This window comes from Marmota marmota, unplaced genomic scaffold, assembly GCF_001458135.2.
Source record: "Marmota marmota marmota unplaced genomic scaffold, marMar, whole genome shotgun sequence".
Taxonomy (NCBI): Eukaryota; Metazoa; Chordata; class Mammalia; order Rodentia; family Sciuridae; genus Marmota; species Marmota marmota.
The window spans coordinates 15224669-15245535 of NW_026000242.1; the positions used below are offsets into that span (position 1 = coordinate 15224669).

Consider the following 20867-nt stretch of genomic DNA (forward strand, 5'->3'; position numbering starts at 1 on the left):
CAACCCATCTAGGGCCAACAAAATTGGGCTTGAAGAGGTAGTGCCCATAATGTTTTCAGAGCTATAGAGAAAGTGAAAGTACAAAAGCCCCGCTCTCTCTTTCTTTACAGAGGAGCGTCCCGCTATTAGCTTGCGGATTCCCACTTTACCTGGGAACTTACCGGTGCACCACCCTGACTGCTGAAAGTTCTGGATCCTGGGTTCGAGGAATATGTTCCCCGTACGGGCCACCAATTGTCGCGACCCCTCACCAGCCAGGGAAACACGACACAGGATTCTTCTTTCAACAGTTTATTCAGGCCTTGAGTCATGTATCATCTTCTAGCGCCCGCCCGCGCCCGGCACACCCAAGCACAGCTTAATAAAGCCCCCCGCATTCCAATCCCAAGCCGCCACGTGGATCTCTCTCATAGGGTGGCAAGGGATTGCGTGCCAACTCTCCATAAAAGGAGTTGTTTATCACAGGCCACAGTGGAAGCCGGCGCCATCTTCTAATGGCGGCCACGGTCTATAAGAATGGCTTACCACACCCCAATACTGAAAAAAAAAATGTAGATTTATTGCACAATAGCACAATAATGTGAATATACTTAACACACTGAGCTGTACATTTTAAAATTGCATAGGGCTGGGGTTGTAACTCAGTGGTAGGGTGCTTGCCAGCACACACAAGGCCCTGGGTTGATCCCCAGCACAGCAAAAATAAACAAACACATAAACAAACAAATAAACCAATTAGGATGGTAAGATTTATTGTATTTTTAAAAACAATTTTAAATGTTTAAAATTTTTGAAGAAATATTTTTGAAAATTACTAAATTATGCTTATATTAGACTAAGTAAGGGTGGAATAAACAAGAAAAGTTATTTAATATAATTCCAATTTTGTGATAAGTAAATGAACCTGTGTCTATGCTCATTAGTATTATCAGTGGTTGTAACAAGAGGGTAAGGATTTTTCTTTTTTATACTCTTCATTTTCCCAAAAAAATTCCCCCAAAAGATTATATTATCCTTATAGTCAGAAAAAAAATCATAAGAAAAAAAATACAGACTTTGTCCACGTCATCAAAGACTTTTGAGACAATCTTACTTTCATTCCTTGAATTCTCTTTGTTTCCTTTCAGGTCACTTAAGTTTCTTAGTTAAAAAGCTGTTCTATAGTTCTTCTGAAAGCTTACCTAGCCAGCTTCTCATGTTATCTGCCACTTTCATTGACTTGAAATTCCTGAAGTCTTTCTCTAAGATCTAATTGAAAAAGAGGAACAATTTTCTCAAGTTGTAGCCCATTATAAATGATACAAAGATTTTATTATTATCACTTCCATTTAATAGTGTATCATTTACCTGAATACCATTATTATGCTGCATATATACAAGTGATTATAACAAACATGTGAACTTCAGTGATATAATGCAGGGATCTTAACCTGGGGTACATGGGCATAACTTAGGGAGTTCTGAGTCTTTGGTTGGGGGAAAAGCCTATCTTTACCTTCACTAGCCTATGACTTAAGTTGAGCATTTCCTTCAGTTATAAACATAAAATTTGTTGCTACTGTTATATTCTCAGAATTGAGCACAATGCCTTGCAGAGATGATGAGTAAGTGTTATAGAATAAAAGAAAGGAAGTAGAAGGAGAGATGGTTGGAATAGGTCAAGATGAGTATGCATATGCTTGTTTTCTCTTCAGTCCTCTACCTTCATCAATCATGATATTTTCATAAAATAATCTTACTAATTATATAGTGTTTTAAACTGCCCTATTTTAATTGTTCTCCATAGTAGTCTTATGTGGTAGGAAGAAGAGATATTATTGTCTTCATTTTACACATAAACTGAGGCTCAGTGAAGCTAAAATATCTTGTCCATAACCCACAGCCAGTAAGCGTCAGAGCCAAGACCAGATACTCAGCCCTTTGAACAGCTGTATATCATTGCTCTTTTCCTTTTACCAAACTGCCCTTAATATGAATGCCATGCATCAGTTTTCAGTAAGATCCTCAAGAGTGTTCATAGTTAGCAGGCAGTCACATTTTTGCAGGTTTTTCACTTAGTCTCAGGGCACAACACCTTGGTCTTTTGGGACTCTTTTTTTGTCCACGTAGGATCAACACTTGTTCTAGCTACAGAGAGTTTTCTAAAACTTCCTAAACATCAGGAGAGAAGACAACTCATTGTACTGAAAGTATACCCAAGCTATTCTTCCAACTTTGAATGTTTAAAAGCTGTGTTCAAACACTGGCACTGGAATTCATTATGTATGTGACTTTGGGCAAGCTACTTAATTTCTTGGAACTTCAGTTTCTTGTTCTATAAAAAAGGGGCCACAAATACCTACTTAACAAGGTCTTCTAGGATAAATGGGATAGAAAATACATATGAGGTCAAAGGCTGAAATACAATAGGGATTAAGTAAATTTTTAAAAATGCTTTTAGTTTCTTTCTAAATCAACTGTTTAAACTTTCTGATTCTAATGATGTAAGACTTTGATACTGCCAATCTCCTTCCAAAGTCTCTGTATTCTCATCCAATTAGCTGCTTGTCTTAAAGACATTTGAATTTATGAATGAGAAAAGCCGCCAGGACAAATGAAAATTCACAGTCTTCCCTTTTGAAGTAATTTGGAATTTCATTCTTCTCATTTTCTCTTTATGAAGTTAGAGTTATTTATTTCTATTTTAGTCCTGATAAATATTATTTTTCATTGATTCTCATATTAATTTTCATGCCATCAATGAAACGGGAATGGAGGATTACTATAAAAAGAACTGAACACTTAGAACACGTATTTCCAATGGCTGTGTTTTACAGTTTTATAAGTACATTTTTAAATATCACATCTAAGTGCTATTTAAATATAACTGGAAGAGATCATAGTGATCCAAGTTGATATTCTCTATTTACAAATAATAAAGTGTTTTGGTGCTAGTTTTCTTGTACAAGTCTCTTTCAAAAAAAAAAAAAGAAATCACACAATCAATGATATGCTTCTCTTTTTCTGTTTTGTGTGTTTGAAATAATGAACTGTGGCAAGTAGGAATATTTGATCAGAAGACAATGTTTGTATGTTTACATCTGGAAAGGGAGGAGGGATCAATGGAAATAGCTTTCTAATTCCCAGTATCTGCTCCCCTAATTTTCAATCTGCTGGACTTTGTTGTCTTCCTGAAGCCAAGTGGGAAGGAACACAAGGCAATAATCTGTGTGTTTCATTTATATGTTTCAGGTAATTGGCCAACATTTCTAATAATTGCATATTAAATGATTACCTTTTTGTAACATCCTCTGTTTATTTACAAGAGTCCATTTATCTTAGTAGGCTTCTTTCATAATTTTATCACACTTGTTTCAAGGGTCCTATAACCTATGGGTTCTGCACTTAAGTAATTATGTCAGATACTGTTATAGTTTGGATGAGAGGTGTCCCCCAAAAGCTCATGTATGAGATAATGCAAGAAGGTTCAGAGGAGAAATGATTGAGTTGTGAGTGTCTTAACCCAATCAGTGAATTAGTCCCCATAGAGATTAACTGAGTGGTAACTGAAGGTAGATAGGGTGTGGCTGGAGCAGGTAGGCATTGAGGGTGTGGTTTTGGATATATATTTTGTATCTGGTAAGTGGAGTCTCTTTAGCTTCCTGCCTGTCATGTGAGCCCCTTCCCTCTGCCACACCCTTCTGCCATGATGTTCAGCCTAACCTTGAGCCCCCAGGAATGGAGCCAGCTGTCTGTGGACTGAAAGACAGAGACCTCCGAAACCTTGAACCTTCAAATAAACTTTTCTTCCCCTAAAATTGTTGTGGTCAGACCTTTTAGTCACAGCGGTGAAAAAGCTGACTAAAACAAATACATTACTATGACCAAATTGAAGAGACTGAGAAACATTTCTCCTGACTCTTGATAAAAATATAAAACCCTTGAAGATTAAAATAAAGTAGAATCTTATACTCAATAGATTTAGAGAAAAAACTTTTTCAGTAATTTAAAAATTATATATGTTAAGTATGCTTAACCTCATAATGTGATAGACATGGGATAAAAAACAACTTTGGTTACAACTTGCTGTTAGCAAGGGCTATGGATTTCAGAGGATTTTACCACTTTTTTAACATTTTTCCTTTGATAAGGTGATCTCAATGGTATATTCATTATACCCTGAAGAAAAAGGTTCCAATGTTTAATCCTAGGCCACAGTAACATTAGTCACAACAGTGTTGTTTCAAAGTCTAAATAAGTCAGCTAATAGAAAAGGGAGTTTGTTAGTAAGTGTACTTACCTAGAACAGAAATCCCACAGAATTTTGGAGTTGGAAGGGGTGATTATATTACGACTATTTTACTTTAAGCTGAGGAAACAGAGAAGTAAATGCTAGCGTTTACAAAGGTGAACGTGTGTGTGTCTCTGTGTGTGTGTGTCTCTGTGTGTGTGTCTCTGAGTGTGTGTGTGTCTGTGTGTGTGTGTCTCTGTATGTGTGTGTGTGCATGCGTGCGCATGCAAGCACGTGGTCTGGCAACCACCTGTGATCTCTCTCTACATAAGAAAGTGGCTCAGAAGTCTTGCAATTTGGGTTTTAAAAAAGAGGAAAGTTTTCTCAGAAGTGAACATTTTTAGATGTTAAAATGATATACAAAGAACGTGTATGTTTTACACGGAGAAAACTGAATTACTGTAGAGGTATGTCATTCTTAAAGTTCATGGATTTTTTTTTTTAAATACCTAAGCTTTAAGGCTTAGGCAAAAAAAATTAGCTTATTTCTTGCTTTTACATTAATGATTTCATTTATTCAGTAAATCTTTATTAAATGACTAATGAATCAAATGATAATTCAGATCTTTGGTTTGATAACATCAGCCAGACCCAATTCTTAGCCTTTAGAATATTCCAGACTCAAATGATGTATGTTTATCATTGATGCTACAGGAAAAGTAACATCTAGAGACATTTGTCCAATAATTAAGGCTTGATAATCATAAAGTAGTAAAGTTATTCGTATTTCTTTTTCTTTCAGGTCAAACACTATTCAAAGTAGTAGTCAAATCTCTTTCACCTAAAGAGTTAGTTCGAATCCATGTCCCTAAACCTTTGGACAGGAATGATGGAACATTTTTAGTGAGATATAGGATGTATGAAACTGTCAATGAAGGGTTGAAGATAGAGATCCTGTATGGTAATGAACATGTGGCTCAGTCTCCATATATTTTAAAAGGTAAGTGGTTATTAATAATCCAGAGCAAGCCTTAGTATGTGTTCCATGCTTTTCCAAATGAGTTATAATGACCTTAAAGTCATGTTCAACAAAATCCATATTTTATATATATTTAAAAATCAATATTTTTACATATATAAATGTGTGTACACACACACATTCACACACACTTCCTAGAGCTCTATTTAACTTGAAATTTTAAGGGAATGCAAATTAAGTAATTTAGATTTAAACTATAAGAAAAAAAAGTTGTGTGTTTACCCATGTAGTTATCATACTCTTTATTCCTTTTTGTAAATCCATATTTCTGTCTGGTACCACTTGCCTTCTGTTTAAACAACTTCCATTAAGATTTTTCTTAGAATGAAAATACTGGTGATAAATTCTTCCAGCTTTTACATTACTGAAAAATTCTTTATTTTGCCTTCTTTTTTTGGGGGGGGGTTTGTAAAAGAAATAAATTCTAAGAATATTCAGTTGAATAGTTTTGAAATTTTCCAAAGATTCCATTTCTTTTTCTTTTTTTCTTTTTCTTATACCCTTGGTGAGAACAGAATCTTCTGAGTCTTTCCTGAGGGAAAAGTTAGTGGGTGACTGAGCAGGTCCAAAGTAATTGTACTCAAAGGTCCTTATCACCTGAGCTTCTTCTCTTCTCCGTGAGGACATCTCATCCACCTTGAAGTCTAGGCTTAAATTGGATGCCTTTATTTTAGTTATTTATTTTTATGTGGTGTTAAGGATCAAGCCCAGTGCTTCATACATGCTAGGCAAGCACTCTACCACTGAGCTTCAGCCCCAGTCCTAGTCGACTCTTTTTGTGTCAATAAATTGTATATAAAGATGCTTTAAGTTTTTATAAAGACTTTTAATAAAGTCATAGTTCCCCCATTTTTGGTCTAAAGTCCCTTCACTCCTATAATCCATTCATTAATCCTCCTCAGACTCCTGTCAGAACAGAGTTGATAAATATTTTCATGCCCTGGAAGAAGTCTTTTATTTCAAGCAGTGATCAATTTCTTCTTATGAGCCTACAGAAAATAGATACTGGTAGTGGTGGATCCTTAGGAGAATTAGCATTCCTTACGGGGCAGTGTACTCAGGTGTTTCTCCCAGATGCCACATTTTTGTTATTGGTGCATTATTATTATATATAATGGTGGAATTTTTTATTGTTATTTCTTCATACATGAACACAACCTAACAATATCATTTGGCCAGTATCATTCCCCAGTTTTTATCCTTTCCCTCCTCTCTTAATGGACAATTTAAAAGTATAGACTAAGAAATTTTTTTTATCTTTTCAATAAAATGTATGAATATTATATGCCTGTAGACTGTGGTGATTAAATGAAAGTTGCAAAGGAGTGGTCTATATTTTTGCAGGCTTTGAATAAAGCATATATGGTAGACAACAAAGGAAAATTTTCTCAGCTTCTCACTGCCATTACCTTCATTAAAAAAAAAAAAGTTTTTGCTTAGCTATAGAAGTGCAAATTAATGGATTTTTTTCCCTTTTAATACTCTAAAGTTGCTTCTCCACTATCTCCTCACCATTATCTTTATCTCTCTGGATTGCTTTTTGAGGCTTTTTTCTTTACCAGTTTTTGTTATTTGTTTTTGTTTTCAGTGCTGGGGATCAAACCCAGGGCCTCATGCAAGCCAGCCAAGTGCTCTACCACTGGGCCACATCCCTAGCCTCTCTTTATCAGTTGTTTTGAGTAGTTGGTTGTTATATTTTTTGGTGTAGTTTTCTTTCTTTGTGCGTGTGGTGGAGATCGGGGGTACACACACTTGCGATTTATAGAGCCTCTTATATCTTTGGTTTATAATTTTCAGCAAATTTAGAAAAATTTTGACCATTATTTCATCAAACATTTTTTCCATTCCTTCAAGGGATTCTAATTACCCGTAATTTCAGCATTTTAAAAATTCGCTTTTTCTCAACATTTCGTTTTATTTAGTTTCCATTTCTCTGTCTTTAAATCCACTAATGTTTTTTTCCTATAATGCCTTTTTGTCATTAATCCCATAAAGTACATTTTTCATCTCTTGATTTTTCTTGAGTTTTTTTTTTTTTGGATGCAGCTGAGTTACTTAGAAATTAGTTTAATCCTTTCAAGTTATATTTTTACAATTTGTTAGATCAAATTAGAGCCAATTTAATCCAGGACTAATTATTCCTCACTACTGAGGCATATCTTTTACATATTCTTCCCAAACCCCAGGAATTAGGATGCTTTCCAGCCTGGCTGATATGAACAGGCCCTATTGCCAAGCCTGTGTTCTAGTCACTTTGGATGGTTCTTCCTCTGCCTCACACATGCTCTGCTAAATACTCAAGAGGGGAACTACTTCACTTTCTGGAGTTCTCTGTGCAGTTTTCTCCTTTCAGATAACTCAGTCCTTCCAATCCTGGCTGGTTTCCTGGACTCTCAGCCTTGTCTTCTCAATGCAGTGACACTGCTGGGCTTTCTCCACCTCCCTATCCCTATGCTGCCACCTGGAAACTTTCTTAAGTAGTAAACATAGGGACTGTGAGACTCACTTTATGTGTTTCCCACTTCTCAGACTCACTGTCTTTCATTGCCTGATGTCTAGTTTCTTAGAGACTTGTTTTAGATATTTTATCGGAGTCTTTTTCAGTGATTTCAGGTGGAAGAGTAAATTCCTGTTATTTATCTTGGTCCGAAGTAGAAATCCTAAAGAAAATTTAATAATTTTTATATTAAAATAAATATAGATATATCTTAATATATTTATATAAATTATTTTAAAAACAAGTCTTCAGAGAAGTTCTATGCTTATAGCTGACCACTTAAAAATACACTTGCTAGACCCCTCTGGGTTACACATTTCCTCTTTGAGATGAGCGAATGGAGACGATTTAGGGACTCAGAGAACTAGATCCTCAGCTTTGTCTTAAAAAAAAAAATCACTATCCCTACTACATTTTAATGCCTGAAAATTAATATGCTTTCTTCCTTGTTAAAAGGTGAGTTGGTTTATGTTTATCAGCCCCTTCCCCCTCACTACAAATGAATTTATCATCTAGTTGACTGAGAGTAGGTTAGACTGGGAGAAAGCATATGCTATGCTTTGCTATGTTCAGGTGATTCAAAAAGGAGACAGAAAGTAGGGGTGTGAGACTGACACAACAACTTGCACCACTGATGTGTCTAGAGCAGTTTTTCTGTATCTGGATCATCTTAGAATTCACCAAGAAGTCATCAACAACTCCCTGCATCATGGCACTTGCTAATGGAACATGGTGTTGTATGTGTTTTGCTCTCCCTAGGACCAGTGTACCATGAATACTGTGAGTGTCCAGAACAGGATCCTCAGGCTTGGCAGAGAACTCTTTCTTGTCCAACCCAGGAACCACAGATTGAAGAAGATTTTGCTTCCTTCCCCAGCATCAATCTCCAGCAGATGCTAAAGGAAGTTCCCAAAAGATTTGGGGATGAGAGGGGCGCTGTGGTACATTACACGATTCTCAATAATCGTATTTACCGGAGATCTTTAGGGAAATACACAGACTTCAAAATGTTCTCTGATGAAATTTTGCTGTCACTGGCAAGAAAGGTATATCATTGCTCTTTTTCTTTTATCAAATGAATTTACTTTAAAAAGTAGTGTAGTTTAATGATTTTTTTTGCAACATTTAAATGCTTAGAATTATAATATCAAGCTCAGAAATGTGTCATCCAAGTGTTCATAAGTCACCTGAGAAGATCTCTCTTTCCTATAAGATTTAAATTAGGTAGCTTGAGCCCCCATCCTAAGTAGGTAGGCCAAAAAAGGCACTCCAAGGTTTCTCTGAACTCCCAGATGTTTACAGCCTCAGGGTGACTAAGTTCTCTCTTCTGCCAAATTCTTTTCCCACTCAGATTTCACCATCTGCAGCTATTTTTGTCCCCTCCAGATGAATTTGAACTTAGAACATATTTTCCTTTTTTTACCCTAAGTACCTTTAAAAGAACATGCACATGACTCGTTTTGTTGAAGGCTCGGGGGAACAGAGGCTGTTTTACACCCATGCATACTGAAAAACAGACAAAAACCTGACACCAGTCAAACTCAGTCATCCTTGCCTCTGGGAACTTTTCACTGACCATCCTTGATTTTGGTCTCTTTCTAAATGTGGTTGGGCCCCCTCCTGTCCACATCCACCAACAACCATCTCTTATCCTACTTACTTATTTGACCTCTCTTTCCACATTTTCAGGACCCTAACTTCCTTTTAAACAGAACAGTTCAGACCACTTTTGTTCTTGTGTCTGATCATGCAGAGTTTTTTGAAGGATGGAGGTGGGAAATTTTTATCTTTCTGGCCCAGAGAAATCACCTAGGTAGTTTTGTAAACCAAATGCCAACCATCTCGGTATGTTGTACAGTTTTCCAAGCATGCTGAATGTGTGAAGGCAATCAGTTCTTATTTTAAACAGCAGTGACTTTCCCCCTTCTCTCAGCCCACCTGTGAGCATATGAGCACATTATGAGCGTCTGACCCTAGGGTAGTTCTCTCTGCCTGTCCAACCTGCCTGATTTCCTGTATTTTATACTGGTGTTGCTGTCTCTGCAGCAATAATTTTCAACTGGGAATGATTCTGCTCCCCATGGGACATTGGGCAATAAGTGGAGACATATTTGGTGATTTTACCTTGGGGTTGCTACTAGCATCCAGAGGATAGAGTGGGGTTTGCTAGTCGTATCTAATAGGTAAATATCCTACAATGAACAGGACAGCCCCCCACAGAAAAGAATTATACAGCACAAAATATCAATAGTGCAAGATTGAGAAACCTAGCTCCATAATAAGAATTTCTGATGTGAATATTATTGATGAATTTTTAATTAATAACAGAGAAGCAAGAGCATGTACATTTGCATTCCTTATCTTTCCTTTTATTCCTGATTGTTGCCTACTGGCTGGGAAGAAATCTGAAAAAAAAAAAAAAGCAAGACTCAGTGCTAGTCTTCAAGTGGCACACTCTTGTGGAACTTGTTTGTATTCTTTGGAAGTAGGAGTGTGGTATGAATACAAACAGATAAATATACCACAACATGACAGATACTGAGGGTTCCAGTGCCCAAGGAGGGTGAGTCATAGAAGAGGAAATGTTAGATCTGGGTTTGAGGGACAAGAAAGGAGACTACCAAGTTGAAAAAGTGGGAGAATATTCCAAGTGAAATGAATTACATATTAAAGTGGATGGCATTTTCAGAAAGTAGCCCAGAGTTTACCAGTACATGGGGGTGGAAGACAAGGCTTAAAGCTAAGCTGGAACAAGGTAGGTGATATGTTGAATGCAAGTCAGGCAGTTTAGACCTCATCCTGTAAGCTTAAGATTCTTTAATCTTCGTAGTTACATTAATTTGTGTTTTAAAGATTTCATTGACCTTGATTCTGGCCAAGTGGAGACTAGATTAGAGTGAGAACACCTAACAAGGAAGATATTGCAGCATTCTAGGCAGGAGGTGACAAGGGCCTCAACTAAGGCATTGACTACGGAGACGGAAATGGGGCAGCCGACTCCAGAGACATAGTAGGTGTGGTAAAGAGGGTGATAGTGGAGGAAAACAAGGGTTCAGGTCTAACATCATGGGTTCTTGCTGGGGTAGCTGGCAGAGAAGGATCTCAAGGATTTCATACTTTTCTATACTAAAATATAAAATAATACTAAAATGTAAAATCCGCCTCTGGATAGTGGTAGCTGACTTCTGGCTAAGAGAATTTGCCATGTACTGTCCTCACCCAAGATTTAATGATACAACTTACAACCAAGAAGCATTCTTCTCTCTTCTCCTACTATTTTTGAATGGTCAAGCTCTATCAGAAATTTTTAAGAAAGCCAAGGAACTATATAGTATTTAGTATCAAAGACTGGAGTCTCGCAAGCATTAATGTTTGTACTTTTGTTTACTTAGGTCCTTCTCCCAGATTTAGAATTTTACATTAATCTTGGAGATTGGCCCCTGGAGCATCGAAAAGCCAGTGACATCCCTGGCCCTATACCTATCATTTCCTGGTGTGGCTCTCTGGATTCAAGAGATGTTATCCTTCCAACCTATGACATCACCCACTCCACGCTTGAAGCAATGAGGGGTGTTACCAATGATCTCCTCTCTATTCAGGGAAATACAGGTAAACTAAGGCTGATTCTAAAGAGTGAAAATAGTTAAGGTAATATTTAGTCAGAGAAAGTAAATTATATCTTTAAATAACCATTCTTATTTTCTTACCAAGAAAAAAGAAGAACAGCACCTTTGGGGCTAGGATGTAGAATACTTGCCTAGCAGGTGTGAGACTCTGGTTTCTATCCCCAATGCCACAGAAAAACACCACCAACCACAAAAAGGCATTCTAAGCACTGAAGTGGTTTGTTTAGGATTCTTCTAATCCTAAAATTAAAGAAATATGGTTTGGGCTAGTAATGCCCAAATCTACCTTCACTAAGTCTCCTTTGAGTTTAATCTTTTGTATATATACATTTGGGAAAGTCATCACTTAATTCTGAGTCCAAGGCCTTTATATTTCTGGATGAAATGAGAGATAATTTTGAAATATATGTTACACAAATATAAGAGAACTGTAATAATAGTATAGCTGAGATATTACATTCTCCAACACTTGGTAAGGAATTCTTTCCTCTCCTTTTTCTACCTCTTCATCCTTTAACATCTGAATTCCTTTTCTCCTATTTAGTGAGCTTGGATTTATTATGCAACATAACTTTTTTTTTAAACCAAATTCACCAAAATGAGAAAAAAACCTTGCTCTGTCTTTATTTTTTTTAATAGTTTTTTTTTTTCTCAGCCCATATTAGGACTGATTTTTTTTTAAAAGAGAGAGAGATGAGAGAGAATTTTTTAATATTTATTTTTTAGTTTTCGGCAGACACAACATCTTTGTTTGTATGTGGTGCTGAAGATCGAACCTGGGCCACACGCATGCCAGGCGAGCGCACTACCACTTGAGCCACATCCCTAGCCCCCTTGCTCTGTCTTTATAACCTGTATTTCTGATTATTATAGTTCGATGAACTTATTATGTACACAAGATCAGAGAGTTGTAAACTATGTAAAGATAACAGTATGTGAAAACTGGCGTACTTTAAAAAAATTTTTTTTAGTTGTAGATGAACACAATACGTTTATTTTATTTATTTATTTTTATGTGGTGCTAAGGATTCAACTTAGTGCCTTACACATGCTAGGCAAGTACTCTACCACTGAGCTACAGCTCCAGCCCCTGGCCTACTTTTAATTTGATAACAATGAATTCCTGAAAGGTATGCTAAAATAGTAAAAAGATTGACCCCTGCCTATTTCTGTGTTTTATGACTTATCCCTCAAGACAATGACAGGTGTTAACCAATGGCTTTCTCTCTTTAGAAATAATAATTTAGCCAGATGTGGTGGCACACACCTGTAATCCCAGCAGCTTGGGAGGCTGAGACGGGAGAATCATGATTTCAAAGCCAACCTCAGCAACTTTGAGGCACTAAGCAACTCAGTGAGACTCTGTCTCTAAATAAATTACAAAATAGGGTGGGATGTGACTCAGTCGTCAATTGAACCCCTGAGTTCAATCCCTGGTACCAAATAATAATAATAATAATAATAATAATAATAATAATAATTTAAATTAATTCTCCCAGAATATTCCCCCCCCCTGAAAAAAAAGATATATATATATATATATCTTTTATATATCTATATCTATCTATATAGATAGATAGATAGATAGATGTACATACATATAGCTATGTATTTACATTTAATGGTTTATTAGAAAAAAATCTTCCCCCAAATTCTGAATAGCCTGGGGATTAAGGATTTGTCTTAGTTATCAGTTTTTTATGATTGTCCCGTGAACAAAAGCCTAGCTCATGTTTGATTGTGAAACATAAAATTTGGAAGAAGCTATTGCTTGGTAAGTAAGCCAAGTCATTGAATCTCTTTGTCTCTTTAAACTTGATCCAGTATGATTTTGGATATTTCCTAGTCTTGTACAACAGAAAACACCAGTACTTGTATCAATTCTCATTAAAAGGTGGGTAGAATTGAAGTATTCTTTAATTCAGCAAATAAAAAGAGTGTTTTTGAAAGTCTAAGCTTGAAAATTATCTCTGGAAAATTGAGACTTGATCCCATATGTTTTGGAAATAGCGTCTACTTTATGAGTCTGATAAAAGAGCATTAACATCTTAAATGACAATGGTGGATTAAAGAGGATTATGCTTGCCATATAAAAATGTCAAATTCTTAACTGTAATTTATTTTTATGGCCTCAAACTTCTAGGGCCTTCCTGGATCAATAAAACAGAGAAAGCTTTCTTCAGAGGTAGAGATAGTCGTGAGGAGAGGCTACAGTTGGTACAGCTATCCAAAGAAAATCCACAACTGCTAGATGCAGGAATTACAGGATATTTCTTTTTCCAGGAGAAGGAAAAGGAGCTTGGAAAAGCCAAGTTGATGGGTTTCTTTGATTTCTTTAAGGTATGTATCACCTAGTACCTCTGATCCCCAAGTACGGAATCTTCCTGTATGGATATGAAATGATAAACTTGGGCTAAAAGTCTATCAAATAGGTGGACTTAGGCAAATTTCTTCTGTGAACTGATGTACACTTTCATTCTTATCAGACCTGGGGAATTAAAAAGTTCATTATAGTTCTTTTTGTCATTGTTGTTGCTGTTAACTTGTCTATGGAATAGCTCAGAGCTATGTTTAATGCTCAAATTGTAGGGTTAACATAAGTTTTGGTATATTTTTTGGTATATTTCTCACTCTTTTTTATATTTGTCTTAATAAAATGAGGATATGTCTTTTATACAAAGTAATGTACAATTTCTTTTTTTGTTTTTTTTAGTTGTAGATGGACCCAATATCTTTATTTTTATGTGGTGCTGAGGATGGATCCCAGTGCCTCATGCATGTGAGGCAAGTGCTCTACCACTGAGCTACAACCCCAGCCTTCTGATATCTTTTATAAATAAAAAGTGCATACATTTAATGTATATTAAATAGGAACTGGACTTAAAGGTCCAGTCCTACCTCTCCTCCTGCCTTTGCTACTGACTGTGAGACCTTCATCTCTTGCTGCCTCTGGTCTCCAAACACCTGTGATGCCTCCCTTGCTCCTTCAGAGCATTATCATGAGGCCCAGAGGAGACAGTTGTGAACTATGTGACAAAATCTGACTGACTAGGAAACTCTTTGGAACTAGTTTTTAAAGAAACCATTAAGGGGTTGGGGGTGTGGCTCATTGGTAGAGTGCTTGCTTCGCATGCTCAAGACCTTAGGTTTGAGCCTCAGCACCACAAAAAAATAAGTAAATAATTAACAGATCAGGGAGTGTATTCTGTTTACTGCAGGGTGCTATCATGAAAAGGATGGGGGATTTGGACTCAGAAATAGAAGTTTATATATCTCCCAGAAGACCAGTTTTCTCACTTATTAAAAAAAAAAAGCACCTATTTCATAGTATAATAACTGAATAAGATTTAATGCCTATGAAAAGTAATTTTTAAAAAAGTATTTATGTTTTAGTTGTAGTTAGAAACAAAACCTTTATTTTATTTATGTATTTTTATGTGGTGCTGAGGATCAAAACCAGCGCCTTGCATGTGCTAGGCAAGCTCTCCACCACTGAGCCACAACTCCAGCCCTGAAAAAGTGCTTTTGAAGTGGAAATCAAAACTTACTAATCCAACATAAGCAAACAGAGCACCTACTTCTCCATGTTTCTGTATCCTTGACACAAAAACTGTAAAATAGAGGTAACACCTTCTTCCTTTAGGGATTGAATATAGAAACAAGTGAAATCATGTAAACATTAGAGTATAAATTCTTATTAGTATTCAACTTTAACAAATACAAACTTTTTGAAAATAGTTTTAATACCTAGTTATAGAAATCTGAATTCCCCCATTGTATAGACATCAAAATAAGTATTTATTCCCATTTCCTAAAATTGTTTATCACCTTATCCTTAAAAGTTTTGTATTTCTTAAAATTGATCTGTTAGCCAGGTGCGGTGGTACATGCCTCTAATCCCAGCAGCTTGGGAGGCTGAGGCAGAGGATCACAAGTTCAAAGCCAGCCTCAGTGAGGTAATAAGCAACTCAGTGAGACCCTGTCTCCAAATAAAATACAAAAAATAGGGCTGGAGGTGTGGCTCATTGGTGAGTGCCCCTGAGTTCAATCCCTGGTACTCCTCCCCCCCCAAAAAAAATCTGTTAAAGGCTGCTTATAATTTGAACATCAAGAGAATATGTAAGTTACAAAATAAAATTTTTAAACAAAAGTGTTGAAAAATGGAAAATAAATCTATCTGTATTTAGTATTACAGTATTGAGAGGCAAAAATGAAGCAAATCATTGTGAAAAGTTTTTGCTTACGTTTTTTATTTTTATCTTTCAGTACAAGTATCAAGTGAATGTTGATGGGACCGTGGCTGCTTATAGATATCCATATCTCATGCTGGGAGACAGCCTGGTTCTGAAGCAGGACTCACCATATTATGAACATTTCTATGTGGCGCTTAGGCCATGGAAACATTATGTTCCAATCAAAAGAAATCTTAGTGATTTACTAGAGAAAATTAAATGGGCCAAGGTACGTTCCCTACAATTTTTATTTCTTTAGGCAATAACACATTCAGCAGTATAGGTTGCCTGAGTTCCATCACAATGCAGTTTAATTTGATATAATGACATTGAAAGAAATATGATTTCTTTGGAATTTTTGTTCTCTTGAAATATCTAAAGTCAACATCAGAATCATTTATGTACTCTCTATCAATGTATCTGAGATTTAAAGTACAGATTTTTTTTTGAAGGAATCACTAGTTGTGCTTACACACACACCCCCAACGAACAAACAAAATGCAAATTATAGACTGAAAGAACAGAGTTAAAGGGCTTTACCTACAAGAAAACGTTTAAGGCAATTGTGACACTCTTCTTTCTTTCATGCAGACAAAAAGGCACAAGTTTTTTTTTCCCCCTTAATGGATTTATTTATTTTTTATTTGTTCTTTTTAGTTATACATGACAGTAGAGTATATTTTGACATATATATACAAACATGAAATATATCTTATTCTAATTAGGATCCCAGTCTTGTGGTTATACATGATGTCTATTCATACATGTACATGGGAGATTCACTGTGGTGTATTCATATATGTACATAGGAAAGTTATTTCAAATTAATTCTACTGTCTTTCCTATTCCTGTCCCCCACTCCCCTCCCTCCATTCCCCTTTGTCTAATCCCTGAACATCTATTCCACCCACCCACCTATTGTGTGTTATTATTCACATGTAAAAACATTCGACCTTTTTTGAGGGGGATTGGCTTATTTCACTTATATGATAGTCTCCAGCTCCATCCATTTGCTGGTAAATGTCATAAAGTCATTCTTTTTTATGGCTGAGTAATATTCCATTGTGTATATGTACAACATTGTCTTTATCCATTCATCTGTTGAAGGGTACCTAGGTTACTTCGATAGCTTAGCTATTCTGAATTGAATTGCTATAAACATTGATGAATAATATATACCAAGCTCTGGAAGAAAATGGATGCTGAAAATACTATACCCAGCAAAATTAAGCTTCAGGTTTGATGATAAAATAAAAACCTTCCACAATAAACAAAAGTTAAAAGAATTCACAATTAGAATGCCTACACTACAAAACATATTCAATAAAATATTTTATGACATAGAAATTAAAAATAAAACTGAAAAGACACAAGTTCTTAACCAATGCATGCTATATATAACATTCCAAGAATCACAAATTTCCTACAAAATAGGAATTCCCTTTTTAAAAGGAACAATATTGAAAAGCTGCTGTGTTTCATTATAAAAATTCACCCTTGCTTTATGAGTCTATTCTGAGTTTCTGAGAAGCAATATTTGCTTAAGGAAACAACTGGGTAGAATCATTTTTGTGACCCTTTATGAAAGCCACAGTTGCCAGCAAATGGCTTTTCCTGTTGGCAGTATGGTAGAAGATTAACTATTTTCAAAAGTGTAATTAGGAACACTGACTATTCCTGGTACTAGAGGAATAGCCTGTGGGTAATAATAACTGAATTTTTTTTATTATACCACTGTAGCTTTTTGATGGCTGTGGCTACATATGAAAATGGAGCTTTTAAAAGATCTTATAACACGAGAATACATTTGCATTACTCTTAAGCTGAGTCTAGGAGGACAATTGACTGACCAAAGCCAAGCTTTCTTCCTGGGTAGCTAGGAAAGCGCCAAGGTAGTCCTGATAGAAGCCACATGTGGGTGTTGCACTGTGGCGACTGTGGAATCAGGGCCATATGTGTCTGTCTGATCATTTCCCTATAACAGAGATGGTCAGGAAAGCTCTCTGTTTCCATGGCCTCATCCATTTCTCCCATTCTGTTCACATTCAACCCCACATCTTTCCCAGCTCACACTTGTCCCTAGCTTTCTTTGTAGGCTGTAGGAATAATTTTCATTCTTTTAAAAAACCTTCAGGAAAATGATGAAGAAGCCAAGAAGATTGCAAAAGAAGGGCAGCTGACCGCTCGGGACCTGCTACAGCCACACAGGCTTTACTGCTACTATTACAGCGTTCTACAGGTCAGTTCAGAGTCATCCTGCTGGGTCAGCCCTCCTCAGACCTCATGTGTTTCTTCCTACACAAATCTAGACAGAAAGAAAAGATATAAGAAATTATGTTTTTATTTTTAACATAAATTTATTTTTCTGCAGGAAGAGTAGCAGTAGATACCTTCCTTAAGTGGGTTCTGTCCTCTCTGCTGGTCTAGCTTAATTTTAATAGTAAGAATTTCTTCCCCTAAAAATTTAATTAGGCTTACCCACTTATATCACCATTTTGTTGGGTTTGGCTCAGTACCAGGAGTATACAGCTACATGGACAAAGAACCACTGAAGTGAAATATCCAATTTATAGAAATATTTCAGTCAGTAGCCATAGTAGAGGAACATTTTATAGGACAGTTGTCATTTAAAAAATGGATGTGACTACAGACCTAACAGAAAGGATATGTACTACCCACTTTTTCTTGAGATGTTTATCATCTTTGTTTGCTGATTTGAATATTCAACAAATTTATTATTCATTAACAAGTAGAAGGTTAGTGCTGAGAACTGCTGTTCACTTCAAGAAGGGACATTTGGCTTGGCATCTCTCTTGTAGCATTCCTCCTTACACATAAAATTGTGAATTAGGGTTCTTGGGTAGATTATGAAATATTGTACCATCACCCATAATAACTAAGTTAAAATGTAACTGTAGGACCAGAATAAACCAGATCTTTGGTTTTGGTCTGAAATATAATGGGTAGGGATAGAGGTATCAGTAGAATCGAGTATGGACTAATCTTTCAGTTGCCTTTAAACACATTTCAGAAATATGCTGAGCGCCAGTCCAGCAAGCCTGAGATCCGTGATGGAATGGAACTTGTTCCTCAGCCAGATGATAACACATCCATCTGTCGGTGCCACAGGAAAAGGCTTTCAAGGGAAGAGCTTTAAGGTGGCCCAGATTCACCCTCCTGTGTATGCCAGCTACATCTTCAGGAAAGACTTTAGATGCTAAGCTGTGAAGAAAAGTACAGAAGACATTTCTCTTGGTTGCTTTACGTAATGTGGATGGATATAGCAGTATTTGAGCAAGTATTACCAAATATCTTTGGATGTTAATTTGTTTTGGGTTAAAACTGCTGTTATCAGCATCACAGTTTTCTCCAAAAAGAACATTTGCAGATCATAGCAGATTGAGAGGCTTGCCAAAATACAAATCACCCTCTGTGAATCTGCTGACACCATGCCCATGGCTTATTTATATCTCTTGTTCACTTTCTGTCTTCTTCTTCCATTTGTGAAGAGAAAATATTTGCGCAGGGTTTTGTTTTTTGTTTCCTCCTCACTGCATAATTTCTCCTTTTGCAAGGTGCTTTTGGCATTTAGCAGTTTCTGCTTCCAACCTTGGATTGAATATGATGAGAATAATTAAAAAACAGGAAGATGACTCTGACAGTGAAGGTATCATGCAGAGTATAGAGTGAATTTTTTTAATGCACTGCTCATATCTTTTTAGCTAAATTTTAGGCCTGAGACAAAACTAAGGAGAAATTGTAGCTGGGTATTGTTGCGCATGCCTGTAATCCCAGCAGCTTGGTAGTATGAAGAAGGAGGATTGGAAGTTCAAAGCCAGCCTTAGGCAAGGCCCTAAGCAACTTAGCAAGATGAATCTTTGTCTTACATATATTGTACCAAGGGTTTGGGGGTTGTCCAAACTGGTATTTTGGAAAGAAAAGTTACCTCCCTCCTTCATAACTCTCTGCCATCCAAACCCCAGGTCCTGATGGCTAATGGTATATTATTAGACACATCTTAAATTTTTAAAATTGACTTTTCCTACTGCCAAACAGTCCAGGTAGTTAAAATCAAGTAGAGACAAATCAGGCAGCTTCAGGGAATGGAACAGGAAGAATGTGCTCGAGAAATAAAGAGGAGCCCCTCAAGAAATTCTATGGGAAGAGAGTAGCCTTAATCTAAATAATCCTCCATCTCATCAATTTGACCACAGCCTTTAAAAAAGTTAGTTTTACAGGCTTTTTGATTTGTTGAATTGAATATAATTCAGTAAAGACAAGACTACTAATATCCCTGATTCTTTCCCTTTCAGTTCACACATTGCCCACATAATCCATTAGTCATTTTTAATATTTCAATTTTCACTTAAAATATCTGATTTTTCAAAGGACTGAAAGAATCTATTGGCAGATATAATAGCTGAATTTGTCTAAATAGGCTATCAACATGTTCATTGCTGCATTAATGCAGAAACACCCTATGTAGCCTTCGTTAGTGAATTGCCTGATATATCAAAGAATGAAGTACAACTATTAAAAAAGAATGAAGCAGCTTTATATCATCACAAAACGTTTCCACAACAGTACTGAGTGAGAGCAAGTTATAGAACGTATATAATATGAAGGCATTTGTGTAAAAGAGAACACGGTTGGGTTGGGAATATGCTCAGTTGGTAGAGTGCTTGTGTCGCATGCACAAGGCCCTGGGTTAAATCCCCAGCACCATAAAAAAAAGACAACATGGCTGAAAGTTTTGAGGGAGATTTGCTATCTGAGAAGGGGATAGAGGGAGGGGAATTTTTGTTTTATACCTTTAAGTTGTTTTTACTATGAGTGTGAATCACATTGTTAAAAATGCCAACCTGGGAAAAGACAATGAATGCACATAAGGTTTAAATATGAAAATAGAATGCATATTTATATTTTCCATTATGCTATTTTTTAAATCTACTATGTCTGAATTTTATGTGATGGGACATATTTATATATACTTTTTAAATAAATTTCCATAAAAAATTTTGAAAAAGATACATTTTGTTTTTTAAGAGATTATCACCACCTCAAACTGAATCGGTCTAATTTTAATTCAATTATGTCTTCGTGAATGAATGAACCCAAACTTCTTTCACCACCACTCCATCCCTAATGGGCAGAAATATAATGTTAGAGAAAAAAATATTTGAGTTTGACATTAGTTTCAGTTGCTAGTAAAAATACAAGAAGATAGGCAGAGAGTTAATGGTCCCCTTGAATAATAAAGCCA

The 20867-nt window shown here is 36.2% G+C and overlaps 1 protein-coding gene across 2 annotated transcripts in view; it reads left to right on the plus strand.

Moving 5' to 3' along the window:
• Poglut3 (protein O-glucosyltransferase 3) overlaps window positions 1-20630 on the plus strand; it is a 29759-nt gene extending 9129 nt beyond the window's left edge. For both annotated transcript variants that reach the window (XM_048795623.1, XM_015489917.2), the window contains exons 2-8: window positions 5013-5210; window positions 8506-8792; window positions 11139-11355; window positions 13516-13712; window positions 15639-15833; window positions 17739-17843; window positions 18636-20630. In XM_048795623.1, the coding sequence (XP_048651580.1) occupies window positions 5013-5210; window positions 8506-8792; window positions 11139-11355; window positions 13516-13712; window positions 15639-15833; window positions 17739-17843; window positions 18636-18761 (1325 nt within the window). In that variant the 3' untranslated portion in view covers window positions 18762-20630. The remainder of the gene's footprint in view (window positions 1-5012; window positions 5211-8505; window positions 8793-11138; window positions 11356-13515; window positions 13713-15638; window positions 15834-17738; window positions 17844-18635) is intronic.
• The last annotated feature ends 237 nt before the right edge of the window (window positions 20631-20867 follow it).